Genomic DNA, 17,480 nt, shown 5'->3' on the forward strand with positions numbered 1-17,480 from the left:
CGTTCTTACGCGCCTGCCTCCGACTGACAGCATTTGTGATAAACCATATGTAGGACTATTACATGATGGTGTACTGAATGTATCAGGAGAACTCTTCCATACTGGTTTAACTGGAATGAGCAGGTCTGTATTGGATACCATGTGGGTCATGTATGTCTGCTGGCAAAGAAAAGACATTTATCCTTGCTGGTAATTTGTTATGTCATGCGATAATGATAGTAGTGCGAGTCTACATTCTCTAACTCCCTGTACAATCATTCATCCTGTGGACATTGCGCCTGCTAAGACATAGTCTGAATACATTACATTGTTTCTATTCCATGATAATGACATAATCAATGAGATCTCCAGATGTACAATTACTGCCCCAGAGATTTATGTCAGATGTTGGCCAGAAGTCTAATAATCATTCTAATATTGTATCACTGCCATATGTGTAATGGACATTTAAGTACATAATGAGTTGGTAACAGATAACTTGCAGATTGGTGGGGGTTGGACTGCTGGCATGCCACCACCGCTCTTCGTTCTCTATAGGTGAGTGACGTCCCCTACAGAATAATTGGAGTGGGGTCACACACGTGCCACATGCTTTGGGGCATTTCAGCTTCCAGCATCAGTTGGGTTCCGAGAAGTTAAACTTCCCCTAATCCGCAAGTTATCACCTTGGATGGGTGATAGAGTTGGGATTGAGTAACCTCTTACGCTGCATTTCCACGATGAGCTTTTGGTGAGGTCTCGATGTTGCAGATTTTCTGCATTCATTAAGTATAATAGGATAATTGCATTTTTTTTTAATTCTGGAACATCAAACACTCATCAAACACTCATCATGATGGATATGGTCCACGACATTGCTGGAGGCTTGTTTCAGCCAGCGCTATGTAGATGATGATGTTTCTTCTGCAGCATGCTCTGTGTGATGCAGAAATACTACAGATTTGTTATTTTGCCGTGCAAAGAGTGAAATCTGCAGCTTTTTTCTGCAATGTGTGTGAACTCAGTCGAACGATTTTTGTGAAGCTAATAAGCGATACAAAACCATTAATAGAAAGGATGAAATATGTATTTCAAGAATGCAGTTTATTACATTCACGAGTGTGGATAAATGTGTTTAATTTGTGTGATATTGCAGCAGCTTTACATACAGAGAGTGTGATCATTTCAGCACATTTAGGTCGCACAAGTGATGTTGGAGTCAGAAGGTTTAAACACTTTAAAGCATTCCAGATTAGATAAAGTAAAGCTTTACAATACAAAAAATGAAAGAACAATCCCATTCATTACCAAGTTCTAGTGAGTTGATAAACTGCAATGGTTTTTCTAGGAATACGTCTTTATAGTCTGTCAGATTCTACAATGATGCAGAGCTCTGTAGTTTCCACGTACCCCCTGAGAAGGGTCTTCTACCTTCAGATAGCAATGCTATTTTGCTCCTTGAATCTGCACATATACAGCTTTTCTTTTTAAAAAGAGAATGGGTAAAGAAGAACGACGATCAACATTTTTGTCCTTTTAATATATTGCAGTCATCAAATTATATGGCACTGTGCACTTACAATTGCTCATTTTGCCTTTCTACCCAGTTAATTGTTTACTGTTAGGTCTAAAACATCACGTCATTAAAAACTGACTAGCTGAATCCTTGTAAGATCTATGAAGAAAGAGGAGGTCAATTTTTCCTGTATGAGTCATGAGTTACTGCAAAAGTCCCTGGCGGGGAGAGAAGCAGAGCAGCTGGGTCAGTAGCTGAAGTGGGGGATGATAAATGACTTCTTGTTCCTACATAAAAAAGAGAAGAAGTATTGGGTAGAAAGGCAAAATGAGCAATTGTAAGTACACAGTGCTATATATGATGACTGCAATATATTAAGAAGATAAAAACATTGATGGGATGGAGGAAGGCTTCTTTAATGAAGAATACCTATTTCCATTTGCTCTGTAAGAAGTTTACACTACTCCTTTGGGCAGGAATGTACACAGAAATTGTATGTCGGGTGGCTGCTCAGTTTTTTATTTCATAATTCAAGTCATTTTGCTCCATTTTTAAGCGTTCTGGGAGGTTTGATGTTACATTATAATATTTTAGGAGCTGAAGTACCATATTATGATGGATAGATCCGAATCACGTTTTTCAATACTAAGCCACAGAGTTGCATGATAAAATTCTGACTGCTTGTAACCGCCCCAGGAGGCACTCACTTCAGAATTGGTACCACAAGTGTTAAAGGGGTTGTCCACTACTAAGACAACCACTTCTTAAAGGGAATCAGTCACCATTTTTTGGGGCTACCAAGTAAAAATATTCAGTTTAGTGTCACCTATGCATTACACAAGTACTTTTGATACCCCTTAACTCCCCACGTATGATCCATAAATACCCTTTTTATTCCTCCCGCGCTGTATGTTAATATGGTCGGTCCGGTCCGATGGGCGTGGCTTATTTTCCGTCTCCCCCTCCCTCCTTGGCTTGATGTACATATTCCTTTCTGTGAATATCACAGATCGCATAGAGTTTCCGCCTCTTGGGCGTGCGCAGTATGCTTTGCCCAACTGTGGGCAGAGCATAAAATCATTATTACGCATGCACCGGCATACGCCATGGCTTTCTATGGCCTGGAAATATACAAGTATACTTCCAGGCCATAGAATACAATCGCGTATGCCGGCGCATTCGCAATACTGTTGGGCAAAGCATACTGCGCACGCCCAAGAGGCCATTTGAATGCGCATGCGCGAAATCTCTACGCGATCGGCGAAATTAACCAAAAGGAATGCGTAGAGCAAGTGAGGAGGGGGGGAGAGATGGAAAATAAGCCACGCCCATCAGACCGGACCGACTATATTAACATACAGTGCGGGAGGAATAAAAAAGGTATTTATGGATCATATGTGGGGAGTCAAGGGGTATCAAAAGTACTTGTGTAATGCATAGGTGACACTAAATTGAAAGATATTTTTACTTGGTAGCCCAAAAAAGTGGTGACAGATTCCCTTAAAACTAATTGCTCGGCCCCAATAAAATAATAAAAGCTATATCACCTCACCACGGTGTCAGCACTGGCTCTCCCCGGGGCTGTGATGCGGTGTGTGACTCGTGACGCCGGCACTCAATCAGATCTGGCCTCATTGTCTTCACCTTCGGACAAACTGAACATGAAGAGGAAGCTGGGGATCAGCTGCAGCCTGGATTTCCTCTTCATGTTCAGTCTGCCCGAGGCCGGACACAGTGGCGCCAGCGCATCACGTGTCATTTCACCGTATGATAGCCCTGGAACCGCGAGTGCCGACACGGCTGTAATGGAGTCGGCACAGGAGGTGAGTATAGGTTTTATTATTTTATGGAGGCATAACATTTATTTTAAGAAGGGATTGTCCTAGTGGTGTATAACTCCTTTAACAAGCATATATGAATGTTGACCAACCGCACAGCACTTTTTATTTAAAAAAAGAGCGCACCGCCTCAGATTGGTGATCTTTTTATTAATATCATGTATTAACAAAAGTGTTCAGAAGGTTCCCTAATGTTCCCCAAAAGGGCCCGACTTTCTGGGAAAAATTTGGGCATGAATGTCTCAGTTGTGGAATGCTGGCAAGTAGAGCAGGATCCCATGGCTCGCAATGGCCGCTTTCGAACTGAAAGAGCGAGATCCTGCTCTGTGCAGATAAGCTTTGTACGCTACTGCGCTGTTACCAAACACTAACCGCTGTAATTATGTTGCCGTTTGATAACAGCTTTGTAAAGTATGCGGCGGCGCTCATCTAGCACAAAGACCGAGATCATAAATTCTCTTTAAAGGAAACCTATCATGTTCCCAAATGCTATTAACCTGCAGACATAGGGTTAATTCGCAATGCTGCCCAGCTACTTTACTAAAATGCGGCTACAAGGAGAAATTGTACTTTATTCCTCCCAAGAGCCACTGGCTTTCAGTCATAGAAACATACCCGGAGTGGCTACAGTCATGTCTCACATTGTTAGCGGCGACTGTAAGCCCCAACCCTGCACTTTGATTGCTGGCTCTGCTTAGATGCACACAGCGCGAGCTGTCAGTCAGTGCCGGGGTGTGCTTACAGCCAGCACTCACAATACTGCAAGAGATGAGTGTAGCTGCTCCGGCACGCTTTTATGACTGAAATCCAGCTGCTACCAGTAGGAAGAAAGTTAATTTTCTACTGGCAATCGCATTTTAGTAAAATGGCCGGACAGCATTGTAACACTATTAACCTGCAAATTAACAGCATTTCATAACATGACAGGTTCCCTTTAAGCGCAATGCTCTGTTAAAAATGTATGCCCGAGCTTCCCTCTTGGCAGCTTCAGACCATTGCTATGACTGTGTGACAACTATGATTCTCATTTTAAAAACTTTTAGTATGTTATAACTTTGATTATTTCCTATGTCCTGTACATACCATTCATTCCATATGAATATGTGATCTGAAAAAAAATATATAACTCTGCAAAGGGATTTTTGAAGATACAGTTTTCTGTTTTAGGTAATTTGAGGATCCTGACTGTCATTTTAGGTTCAGACCAGTGGTGGCTTCCATTGTTCTTATCCACGTAAACGTGGGTTAAGATTCCCAAGCTGACATCTCCGGTCCAAAAAGTTTGTGAGAATGAATAACCCAATTGTGGTTGATTCTGCTTTCATGCCAAAAATTGTAGAGATCAACACCGATGTCACAGGACCAATGGCCAGTTAGTCCCTCATGGGTCATGTATTGTGGAGAAAGATATGAAGTTCGGTCCAGATGAGGTGATTGCACTGACCAGCTTCAGGTGCCTTCAAAGACCCGTCTGTTCATGGTTGGGTTGATTCTGTAGATCCATCACAATAGAAATACAGTGAGAAATGTTTATACCTCTAGTATTTCTTTTCAGACATCATTGTCCACTTTATTACCAATATGTTAGATAAATGAGTTGTGCTTCTCTGGTACAGTTCCAAATTGTCTTGTGAAGTCCACGAATTTTGAAGACTTCTCATGGACTTTCCCTGCTATGGTATGGGAAGTGTCCTCTTCTGAGACAGGGGAACTGTTTTGCGCACACTCTTCTACCACCTGGGCACACTTTGGTTTGGAATGGACAATCATCTTTACAGCTGTAACAAAAAGTAAGCATATCAAAATATTAATGATTTACCAGAAACCATACCACGTACAAACTCATTTTTATATATTAAACTTCTGAAACAACCTGGAGATTATGATCACAGTATGTCCCCATCTGATTTCTGTGAGGTGCAGTGTTGCTATGAAGATCCTGTAGACTATGTTCCTGCTTAGCTGCTCATATATAGTAATGGACACCTCCTTTAAAAGAGTAGACCAAGACTGTTATTCTGATGACCCATCCTTACAATAAGTCATGAATATCAGACAGGTGGTGGTCCAACGCTAGCTATTTGCATCTCTTGCTGCGGCTGTATGTACATAGTGTACGTAGCAAGAAAACCACCACTCTAGACACTCTGTAGTGGCTGTTCTTGGGTACTGCAGCTCAAATCACATTCACTTCAATAGGAGCTGAGCTGCAGTATCTGAGAATGGCCATTACAAAATGTACGGAGCTGTGTTGTCCTGGCTTTCCACTGTTTTCATATCAGGCCACAGAGAGCTTATGACCGCTAAGTGGTGGACTTCCAATGATCTCAAACCGATGCTCTATCTCACAGTTAGGCAATCGATATACAAATCTTGGGCATAATCTTTTAAGCTTCCACTGTCTAAAATGAGAGAAACATTGTTCTAAATTATTTTAAAAGTTGGAGAAAAGTGGTCAAATTAGAGAATACACCATACTATATATTTGGTATATAACGCTTTGATATGCCACTCAGTGGCTGCATACATTTATGCCAATAATTTGGACAAAAACAAGGATGCATTTCATATCTTGTGTTAGGCTTCATTCACACTTCCATTGGCAGTCTCCCGTCCTAATGCGTCGGGAAGACGTGCCGACGGATGTCGATAAAATAGTGATACAACGGAGGGAACGCATCCAGTGTAAAGACGGATGCGTCGGCTGAGCTTTTCCGGTGTTGATATGGGACTTGGTATTCCGGGGACTAGAGAGAGAGAGAGTTTTTTTTCCCCCCTGCCTTGAAAATCCTTCCGGGCATGCTCAGAAGGAAAAAAACGTGATACGTCGCTGGATTCTTGTGTGTGACAGTCAGTGACGGATCCTCTGTCCATAGGCTTCCATTTTAGCCGACGACGGACAGCGCAGGACCCGTCGCTGACCGGTTTTCCGACGTGCAGAAAAAAATGTTCCTATAAACGTTTTCTCTCCACGACGGACCGCTATTTTCCGACGGATCCAGTGCACGACGGATGAAACGGATGGCCATCCGTCACAATCCGTCGCTAATACAAGTCTATGGGAAAATGCAGGATCCTGCAAACTTTTTTGCAGGATCCTGCATTTTCAAAAATCAATGGATTTTGACGTGAGACAAAAGACGGAAGTGTGAAAGAGGCTTAAGTCACACTTCTTTCCTTTGACACTGGCACTATTTCCAGAAGAATGCAGCTCTGTTTTTCTAAAGCCATAAAACCTCTATAAAGAGCGTCAGAAATAGAAGTTGTTTAGCCGGTATTCTAATTTTAGTAAGTGATGATGTAAGGGGTATACAGGGACTAGTTGTGCCCACTCTCCCTCGCCCGTGTTTTTACGTCCTTGACAAGCTGGTATATTTAATATGTTATGCTGTGAGCTGTATAATGCTGTACCAATGCGAAGATCTATATGAATACTGCCTCAGTTACGTACGGGAGGCCCCTGAGGGAAGGAGACTGGGTCAATTTCTTTAAGGAGGATGGCTCTTGGGGGTACTTCGCCATGGCCGTTAGTTTGCACCAGGAAGATGATCTGGAACTCTATGCGGGCCCGGAACAGGCACAGTCGGCCCCCTGTTCTCTGGTCACTGCACGGCCATGTTCTGCCCCTGCCCTGTCATTGCAGTACATGAAATTTGAGGCTGCAGTCATCATCAGCTAGAACACGGCATGGAGCCTGATGTGGGATAAAGCGGCACGGGATGCTTGTCACTGAAGTCATGTCTGAACTTTAAAGGAAAATAGTGCTCATTGCACAGTATGAAAATGGGACTGTTCTGCGTCCCTGTGGGAAAAGGAGCCCTAGAGCACTAGAGTTGGGTGCAGTGTGGCCGATATGGGCCATGGTTAAAAATTGAATGTTAATTTTCCCCTCTCCCAGCTCTTTTGCGCACATTGCGCTTCCCCTGCTGGATTGCAGGACCTTAACCCTGCGGGGTTACGGGCCCTTGGACTGCAAACAGACTGTATGTGGCTACTAAAAGGACTGTGTTTTAGTGTATTCAACTTGAACCTTATTTTTAGGAACTAGCAGCGCATATGTGTTTAATGGGCTGTATTCCATGCAAAGGAGGGAGGGTAAAGACCCCCAAGGACTGAGGACCTGATGGGAAGGTCCGGATTATTTAATATGGACTGTGTTAATGTGCTTGGGTTCCTGAAAATAAAAGGGACAGGAGCCATATGGACTTGTGGTGCCAGCTGAGGGACTGTCACTAAGCACCTGTTTAGAGCTGCCATGGGAAAATGGACTTTATTGTGGAGCTAAAAGACTTTCTCCGGCAACAAATAGTTTTTATATGACAAGTAAGTGGACGTTTTAACAGACTCTTTTCACCTTGTTTCATTGTTTACCTCCCTGCGCGGAGTATTTTACTGTAAAAATTAAAGATTTATTCTGCCAGCCATATATGGTCGGGGATGACCATACTTAAAGGAGGGGGGAGTGTAAGTGGTATACAAGGACTAGTTGTGCCCACTCTCCCTCGCCAGGGTTTTTACGTCCCTGACAAGCTGGTATATTTAATATGTTATGCTGTGAACTGTATAATGCTGCTCTATTGTATATGACCGTTAAATGTTATTGTGTAGGGAAAGTGTAGTGTTCAGATTATCCCACTAGAGGGGGGCACAATAGTATAAGATAGCAATAGGATAGGAACTAGTTAATTATGAGGGGCCAACTGTGTAAAGTATAGAGAGCTTCCTGCATTTAGTCAATAGGGCCTCAGAGCCCGTAAAGGGCAGTTGAGCCACGCAACGTTGTTTTAAGAAAAGGAGCCCAGCTCGTCCAGGGCCCAGGAGTAACGATTGCCAGTGAAGAAAAGGAATGCAGGGCAGCTTCGTCATAATGGCAGACAGCTATATAGGAAGACACCTGCGTGTCTGGGACGAAACGGACTGGGAACTTCTAAAGACGATCAGACCTGTCAGACAGAATGCTGCAGTACCATGGACAACGGTACGATCCTGCAATCTTCCTAAAGAAGTGAGGGACAGCACAGGGAAAGAAAATGTCATGTCTTATGAAGTATCTGGTGCTGTACCTAAATGTGAACTGGACGAGCTGACAAAGGAACTGAGTAAAATTGTTTGTTTTAAGTTGGAACCTGACTCTGCCTCAAGAGGGAGACTCCCAGAGAACCAGAAATTATCTGGATGGACAGGAAAGCGGACAGAATGGTACGCTACTGCTACCGCTGGGACATTGTGTGCATGTGACGGAGGGCCAGGGTGCGCTGAAGCAGCCACCATTGAAAACCACGACTACAGCCCTCGCTCCCGTTACAATGGCATATCATGAAGATGTTCCTTTATTTAATTATCACTGAGGTCTATCCTATGGACTCCCTACTACTGATGAGCTAGCATGCTTGCCACTGCTCGGTACTCGAGTCGAGCTCGTACCCAGCACTCGAGCATTTTAGTGCTCGATCATCACTACCGATAATGCGATGTGGTTGCCGATCACAATAATGCCAGTAGACAACATTTCTACGGCTTACTGTGTAAGGCAGGCAATCCCTGCATGTTTATTGGCTGCCTAACACCTGCTAAACATGCAAGGCGGGAACTTAGCGTAGCGCTTGAGCTCCCGTGATACTCAATGGAGTAACGAGTATCCTGATGCTTGATGGAGTATCGTGCACACTCGCTCATCACCTACCAATCTTTAGGGTATGTGCACATGGAGGTTTTTTTTTGAGAAGATCAAAAATTACAAGTTTTGTAGTAGAAACTGCTCCAAGAAACATTCCTTCTTTAGGAAGTTGTTGAGGAGTTTTGAAGCCTTTCCTTGGTCAGTGCATAGTTTGGAGCATTTTCCATCAGGGCAATTCAAACAAGTGAAATGCAAGTGAATATTTAAGCCACACACACACCTTAGATATCTGTCAGACAAACAATGGTTCTGCCCAACAGCTATCTCGCCTGACTCTTCCATACACAGGAACGCTTTTTTTGCTGAGCTCTCCTGTGTTCTCTATGAAAGAGCCGAACATCTCCAGAGGCGGTTTATCTCGCCAAGAACAAAAGGACTGTCAGCTCAAACTCTGAAATACTGGATCCTTAACTCCCACGACAATCATCTGTACGGATCCCCGCACACATTAGACTGACATTGGTGGGTTTGACCAACGTTAGTCTAATGTGTATTGAAGGCTATCAATCCTTATCATCAGTAGTGTAATACTCATCATTGGTGGTCCTCACCTGCAGGTTTCTGGGTGATATATTTTCTTCTTTTCACAGCAGCTATCCAGACTTTCACTGCATTCATTACAGGTACAATTCTCGCTGTTGAGTACAAGGCTCCCGGGACATTTCAGCTTGCACACACATTCACAACTGTCTTCAAACTCCATGTGTGCGCCACATAAAGCCAACTCTAAGCCAAAAGCAATGCATAATGTATTAATATCTATATGCATTCGATAAAGGTATATATTTATCTCATTACAGACAGACAGATTCACCCTGCTCAGGCGGCTAATACACAATTTTTATTTTTGTATTAATAGTTATTGATTATATATTCAATTATTTTTAATACAAAATTAAATATACCAATTTAATAGTTTTTTGATTTGTTAATTTTTATTTTAGCCACTGGGGTCTGCCATTTGCATTTGGGGTGTGTGTAAGTGTATTAGCACAACACTTACACGCTGTCCGACCGCATCTCTTTTATTGAGGCTGCTCCTCCTGACTCTAGCTGTGAACTGGGTATGCCCCCTGACTAGGCTGTCCAGGTCACAGCTGTGGAAGGTGATCGGTGCTATCTTTGTGTAGCCCACAGTATATGCTGCAGTCTGCACTTTCCCTCTGTCATCACCCACAATGCTCTGTCCATGTGACGACAGGAGCTGGTGTGGAGAGGAGATGCTGGGTAATGGAGGTCCGCGGTGAGGTGACTATTGGCGGCCTGAGAGGAGCGGTGATTGCAACCTATCATCAGTATTGCAGTACAGGCTGTGATCACCGCTCACCGCCAACCTGTTCAGAGCACAGCAGGGAAATCATCACTCTGCTATGCTCTGAACAAACTGACACAGAAGTGGATGCTGCGTTGCAGGGGAGAGCAGGGAAGGTGAGTAGAAGTGTTTATTTTTTTCTCTATGCATTGAATATATGGGGGCGATATACTAGGATGGGGACATAAACCAAGATGGGGGAATATGTAACAGGATGGTGAACATATACCAGGATGGGGTAGATATACCATGATGGGGATCATGATGGAGGAACCTATAACAGAATGGAAGACATATACTAGGATGGGGCACTATATGGGGCCATTATACTGTGGGGCACATTACAGTATTCGGTCCCCTGGAACCTTTCAACCTTTTCCCACATATCATGCTTCAAACATAAAGATACCAAATGTAAATCAACAACAAGTGGAACACAATTGTGAAGTTGAACGTAATTTATTGTTTACCGTATTTTAAATTTTTGTGGAAATTCAAAAACTGAAAAGTGGGGCGTGCAATATTATTCGGCCCCTTTACTTTCAGTGCAGCAAACTCACTCCAGAAGTTCATTGTGGATCTCTGAATGATCCAATGTTGTCCTAAATGCCTAATGATGATAAATATAATCCACCGGTGTGTAATCAAGTCTCTGTATAAATGCACCTGCTCTGTGATAGTCTCAGGGTTCTGTTTGAAGCACAGAGAGCATCATGAAGACCAAGGAACACAACAGGCAGGTCCGTGATACTGTTGTGGAGATGTTTAAAGCCGGATTTGAATACAAAATGATTTCCAAAACTCTAAACATCCCAAGGAGCACTGTGCAAGCGATCATATTGAAATGGAAGGAGTATCATACCACTGCAAATCTACCAAGACCTGGCCGTCCCTCTAAACTGTCACCTCAAACAAGGAGAAGACTGATCAGAGATGCAGCCAAGAGGCCCATGATCACTCTGGATGAATTGCAGAGATCTACAGCTGAGGTGGGACAGTCTGTCCATAGGACAACAATCAGTCGTACACTGCACAAATCTGGCCTTTATGGAAGAGTGGCAAGAAGAAGGCCATTTCTCAAAGATACCCATAAAAAGTGTCATTTAAAGTTTGCAACAAGCCACCTGGGAGACACACCAAACATGTGGAAGAAGGTCTCTGGTCAGATGAAACCAAAATTGAATTTTTTGGAAAAAAAGGCAACACAGTTCATCACCCTGAACACACCATCCCCACTGTCAAACATGGTGGTGGCAGCATCATGGTTTGGGCCTGCTTTTCTTCAGCAGGGACAGGGAAGATGGTTAAAATTGATGGGAAAATGGATGGAGCCAAATACAGGACCATTCTTGAAGAAAACCTGTTGGAGTCTGCAAAAGACCTGAGACTGGGACGGAGATTTGTCTTCCAACAAGACAATGATCCCAAACATAAAGCAAAATCTGCAATGGAATGGTTCATAAATAAACGTATCCAGGTGTTAGAATGGCCAAGTCAGAGTCCAGACCTCAATCCAATCGAGAATCTGTGGAAAGAGCTGAAAACTGCTGTTCACAAACGATCTCCAGCAAACCTCACTGAGCTCGAGCTGTTTGCCAAGGAAGACTGGGCAAGAATTTCAGTCTCTCGATGTTCAAAACTGATAGAGACATACCCCAAGCAACTTGCAGCTGTAATCGCAGCAAAAGGTGGCGCAACAAAGTATTAAGTTAAAGGGGCCGAATAATATTGCACGCCCCACTTTTCAGTTTTTGAATTTCCACAACAATTTTAAATAACCAATAAATTTCGTTCAACTCCACAATTGTGTTCGACTTGTTGTTGATTCTTCACCAAAAATTTACATTTGGTATCTCTATGTTTGAAGCATGATTTGTGGGAAAAGGTTGAAAAGCTCCAGGGGGCCGAATACTTTCGCAAGGCACTGAATATTGTGGGGCACTATATGAGGCCATTATGCTGTGGGGCACATTATATTGTGGGGCACTACATGGGGCCATTATACTGTGGGGCAGTATATGAGGTCATTATACCATGGGGCACTATATACTATATGGGGCCATTATACTGTGGGGCACTGTGTGAGGCCATTATACTCTTGGACATTATATGGGGCCATTATACTTTTGGGCATTATATGGGGCCATTATACTTTGGAGCATTATGTGGGGCCATAATAATTTAGGGTATTATATGGGACCATTATACTGTAGGACACTATATGGGGCACTGATTATATATCTCAATCACATACCGTATTTGTATCTATCTATCTATCTATCTGTATCTATTTATCTTGAAATTGCATATATATATATATACATATATACTGTGTATATATGTATATATATATATATATATATATATATGAATATTTCCTTTGAAAACTATGCTTAAAAAGTAATTCTCTATGTAAAAGCTCATGTTAAAATCGCATTGCAATCAGACTGCTTTCAAATGTAAATTGGATGTCATTCGGATGCTAGGTGATAAAAATCGCATTGCACTCACATGTAAATCGCATGACACTTGCATGACACTCGTCCAACTTTTCTGGATGATATTGGATATTTTGTTTGTTTACGGTGATGGGTATGAACCATAAAAAGCAGATCCATAGTGGTCAAGCATGCGCACTGCCGCTCCACTCTAATGGGATTAAAAATTCCCCATTCTACCAATCGATATGGATCCCAGCAGTCGGACCCCAATCAATCAATACATTTTCACCTATTCTGTTGATAGGTGAGAACTTGTTTTCACCGGAAAAAAACGTTTAAGGGCATATATTTATCTGATATCTTTTGGACATGTGCTTACCCTACTAGTTTTTTCAAGCAACGGTTGCTTCAGGTAATGCTAGCGTATGTTTCCTGATGCATTTTTTTCAGCATCTTTTCGGTTGTTGTTTTTTTTTTTGCAACATCTTTGCCGTTGTTTGTTTAAAATTATATTGTATATCTTTTACTTTCCGTATACTGCATAAATTAGTGAGCGGCTTCCAAGCAGAAGCTGCCTGAAGGACGGCTTCTGTTTGGAACACCTTTTCACTTTGTATCTTTGGAAACCTGAAGCCGTTGAAAGAAGCTCCAAAGACTCAGCACATGAACAGCTAGTCGTTTTTTCATTGCAGTGGATATGTTCATTCTTTTTAGTGTTCATTTAGCTTTTTTTCAGGCCGGTTACGGAAGGTACCCGCCTGAACAAGACGTCGTATGCTCATACCCTAAGTGCTCATGTAGACTTCCGATCATATCTGATCTCGGACCGCAATGCCAGTTTCCCCAGCAGAACATGACTGCTTGGTATATTTATATGAAGCTCTCAACACTCGGGTCCAAAGAGCTGCGGCTAGTCCGTGTGCTTTGCATGGGCATCTGCATGAGCCCTTACTTTGCACCACAAGGGGCGAAATCTGCTGGATAAATACACAGCATAAACTGATTGTAGATGTCGAATCCGCAGCGCAACTCAAATTTCACAGCGTGTGGATGATATTGTAACATTTTATCCACAATGCTGGTACTGTGACATGGTGGAAATTTTCTGTTGGAACAATCTGCATGGAAATCTGCGGCATATCTGACCCTTGTCCTTATCACAAGTGGCCAGTGGTGGACACTTCTTTAGATCTTTCAAAGAAATAGAAATTAGTGTAACATCTGGAAGTTATTCTTTATAGGTTAGCAATGTATTATCAAAATGACAATGGACAACCAGACAGAAAAGAAGAAACATACATGTGTATGGTATCAGCTGGTGAGAACAGTACCTTCCCTTCTTCTGATAAGTGGGGTATCCTTTTCAAGCACACACTCACACTTGGTACTGTTCCACTGGAAACCAGAAGGACAATATCTATTTTCTTGAAAACAACTAGAAAATAAATCAAGTAAAAGGTAAATACAATATATCAAATATTCACTTATTGATAATCAAATAATCAATCATGCTGCTGGTACTCCGTGGCCACATAACCAAGTAGGAAAAAACTCACAAATACAAAATCTGCAATAGGACCCGCTATGATTATAGGCATTTATAGTTAACAGTTTGTATGAATGGTTTTGTTGTATGCCGCAGGGGAACCATTGGATCTGCCCAGACAGCACCTATTGCATTCAATGCGGTCACAGTATAGGAATAATGCACACAGTCACAGCAAGTATTAGAACAATGTGTAGATCAACGTTATAAGACAGGGAAATAAAAAAGGGTGATATCAAAGCTGAAGGCTAAACGTCGCAGAACATCAACTTCATACAAGAGTAATATAGTATTAACAGAGTAATGATGCAGCGATGCTATGGTACGCAGATTACAAACGGAGAATCCTGATACAAAAGTAATGCACATAGTGATGCCACAGTACAGTAATAATAAATACAGTCATGTCACAACGCAGTATTAAAAAGCAAGGTGAGAAAAATGTATGACGAATCCATCGATGTAGCTGTGACCGTCCGATAATGTTTGCCAAAGTCAACAAGTAATCCTCTATCCATGGGACAGGAATAATTTACTGATTGTCGGACGTTCCACGGGGCTATGCTAAACCCTGTGTATGGAGTGGAGATCAAACATGCACCACTATACTCCATTCAAATCAAGTAAAAGTGGAACGTTGGACATGGAAATTTCCGTCAGTCTGATTGACTTCCACTGATTTCAGACAAAGCTTCATTCTCGGAATGACAAGGGGCAAAACCCCAGTGATCAATAAGTTGTTTCCTTTGATCGCCTTTAGCCTCTTATAATACTGATCAGGGATAACTTACTATCCTGGGAAAAAAAACCAATTCATTTGTATGGGGGCGTACCTGGGATGTCGAATTGCAATGCCAATATAGTGTTGTTCAACCAAAAGGTAAAATGCTATCACAGGTGTCTGGCAACATCTTACTCCTTTATCCCAATTAAAAATAATTGGATGCTTTGTATGTCTGTGTATTGTGACTGTATTTTAGGCTTGAGAAAGGCCATTTGGCTGAAACGTTGCTTTATTTTTGTCTCCTCGCTGCTGTGGTGTTTTAAATATTTTAGTATAAAGATTAGATTTTTATAAGGATCTCTATGATGCCTCGGATATCCTTGGATTTGCTGCTGTTTTGGAGCTGGTGGGAGGCCCTGCCGAGTAACACATACTCATTAATGGTGCATGGGCATTCCATACTGGACTGGGTATCTTGCAAATATCCTCTTTAGAGAGGATGAGGACTGAAACTCTAGTGCCAAATCAGATCTCCTGCGTTGCACTAATGATGGGCAAATGCACTGAAACAAGTGTCTGTAAAAGGATTATTTGGCTTGGCTTCTTATACTAAGTCATAAGGCAATTAGGATATTGACCCTTTAATGAACAGTTAAAGGGTCAATATTGACTTTTACGATCGCTGTATCCAATAGGTGGCACTAGAGTTGCTGTCCTTTTCCTCTCTGAAGAGGCTATTTTCATATATATTCCCAAAGGAGCACTGCATGGCATATAAGTCTCCTTACACCAACTTGGGGCTCTCCACAAGTAGAAACTTTACCCCTTAGACTCATAATATCTTGTAAAGGCATCTAAACAGATCCTACAATGTATAAACGATCAAATAGTGGGAATCTATATTTCATTACTTAAAGTGCTTGTCCACTTTCAGAAAAATGTTCCCAAAACTCTAAAAAATAACTAAAATAACAAACTGAGCAGGTATTGATTCACCATGGGTCCAGTGCCAGCTCCCCACCACTAATCCAGTCTCGGTGTTTTGGCTGTAGTGGTAATGTCATGTCAACAGTGCATGTCACCAATCCAGTCAGTCACTGAGCTCAGCGGATCATGGCATTAAACTCGGCACAGCTGCGGAGCTCGGTGATTGGATACAGAGATGATGATGCATAAATTGTTGTATGTCCCCCACTCAGTATGGGGAGGCAGGCCAAAGTAACATGAGTACTTTGGAATCTTGAAGGAATTTTACTCAGGATGACCATTAACCAGAATCTTTCACAGTCATGTGAGGTAACAGCTTCCAGGGAGAGGCTAATTATAAGTTTTAAATCAAGCTTCTGTCTTTCCCTTCTCTTTATACAATGCTTCCGGCAAACAGATATGAAAGTCACTTCACAGACAACTTGTCTTCACACACAGTGTCTTTACACAGAGTAACACCATACCTTCTTCATACATTGAGGTGGAGGGGGATGAGTCTGGTGTCGGCTCTCTCACTCTCTTATCTTGAAGCAACAAAGATTGCTCCTGGCTGTCCTGAGAGCCTTTATGCTTCCAGCAGTCACTCCTCTGAAAGACCTGGTCTTGGCAGCTTATCTCAGTTCAGTCTTACAGGACACATTCCCTGACACAGCTTTCTCCTAGAGATCCAGGACACAAGAACAACTTTTCTAGAAGTGGATGATTCTGAATCATCAGTGCAACTTCTACTTGTCACACGATGTTGATGTGACATCACTACTGCAGCCAAAACATGAAGACTGGACCATTGATGGAGAGCTGGCACTGGATCCATGGTGAGTCAGTAGCTGCTCTTCTTGCTATTTAGGTATTTTACAGAGTTTGGGGCGCATTTTCCTGAAAGTGGACAACCCCTGTAACCTTTTTATGGCATATCTAACATTTAGAAAGTTTCAGTGATTAAAATAATATTATGGACTACATTTTTCATCAGTGGCTTCCAGCCAGTCCACGGTCAGACATGAGCTATGTCTTACAGAGCACTTTGTCAAACAAAAAACCTCATATGAGTGCATTTTTGTGCACAATTTTATGATCCACTCTTTATTGTCAGCATACCTCCTGCATCAAATTAATTGACCTCAGAGACAAACCTCATATTATTTAGGCCCAGACTTGTGTAATTTTACATTGCAGGAGATCAGAGTCAAACCGAAGAGGTTAATAAGAAGCAGACGGCGCTGAAGGATTGGTGTTTATCATTCCTTTGTCCTCACTCCTGGCGTGTGCAGAAAACATGCTCTACCATGGCTCCACATATTGGTCTGCCCGGGACAAAATGAGAACAACGTGGAGACACACCTGACAGGGCCATAACCTCGTGCTTTCAGATATAACTATTTAAACTATTCTTCATATTGAATCAATTTATATTTACCTCATAAAACCCTTCACTGGTAAAAAAAAACATCTGAAGTCCC

The 17,480-nt window shown here is 42.2% G+C and overlaps 1 protein-coding gene across 1 annotated transcript in view; it reads right to left on the bottom strand.

Annotated features, from left to right (window-relative positions):
- Positions 1-2,928: 2,928 nt before the first annotated feature.
- The window catches only part of VEGFD (vascular endothelial growth factor D), a 109,937-nt gene continuing 95,385 nt past the window's right edge, over positions 2,929-17,480 (bottom strand). Inside the window, exons 5-7 of the mRNA XM_069761048.1 lie at positions 14,095-14,198; positions 9,562-9,736; positions 2,929-5,111 (exon numbers count right to left, since the gene is read on the bottom strand). Coding sequence (XP_069617149.1) covers positions 4,991-5,111; positions 9,562-9,736; positions 14,095-14,198 — 400 coding nt within the window. The 3' untranslated portion in view covers positions 2,929-4,990. The remainder of the gene's footprint in view (positions 5,112-9,561; positions 9,737-14,094; positions 14,199-17,480) is intronic.

Source organism: Ranitomeya imitator, chromosome 3 (genome assembly GCF_032444005.1).
Source record: "Ranitomeya imitator isolate aRanImi1 chromosome 3, aRanImi1.pri, whole genome shotgun sequence".
In the NCBI taxonomy this organism is placed as follows: Eukaryota; Metazoa; Chordata; class Amphibia; order Anura; family Dendrobatidae; genus Ranitomeya; species Ranitomeya imitator.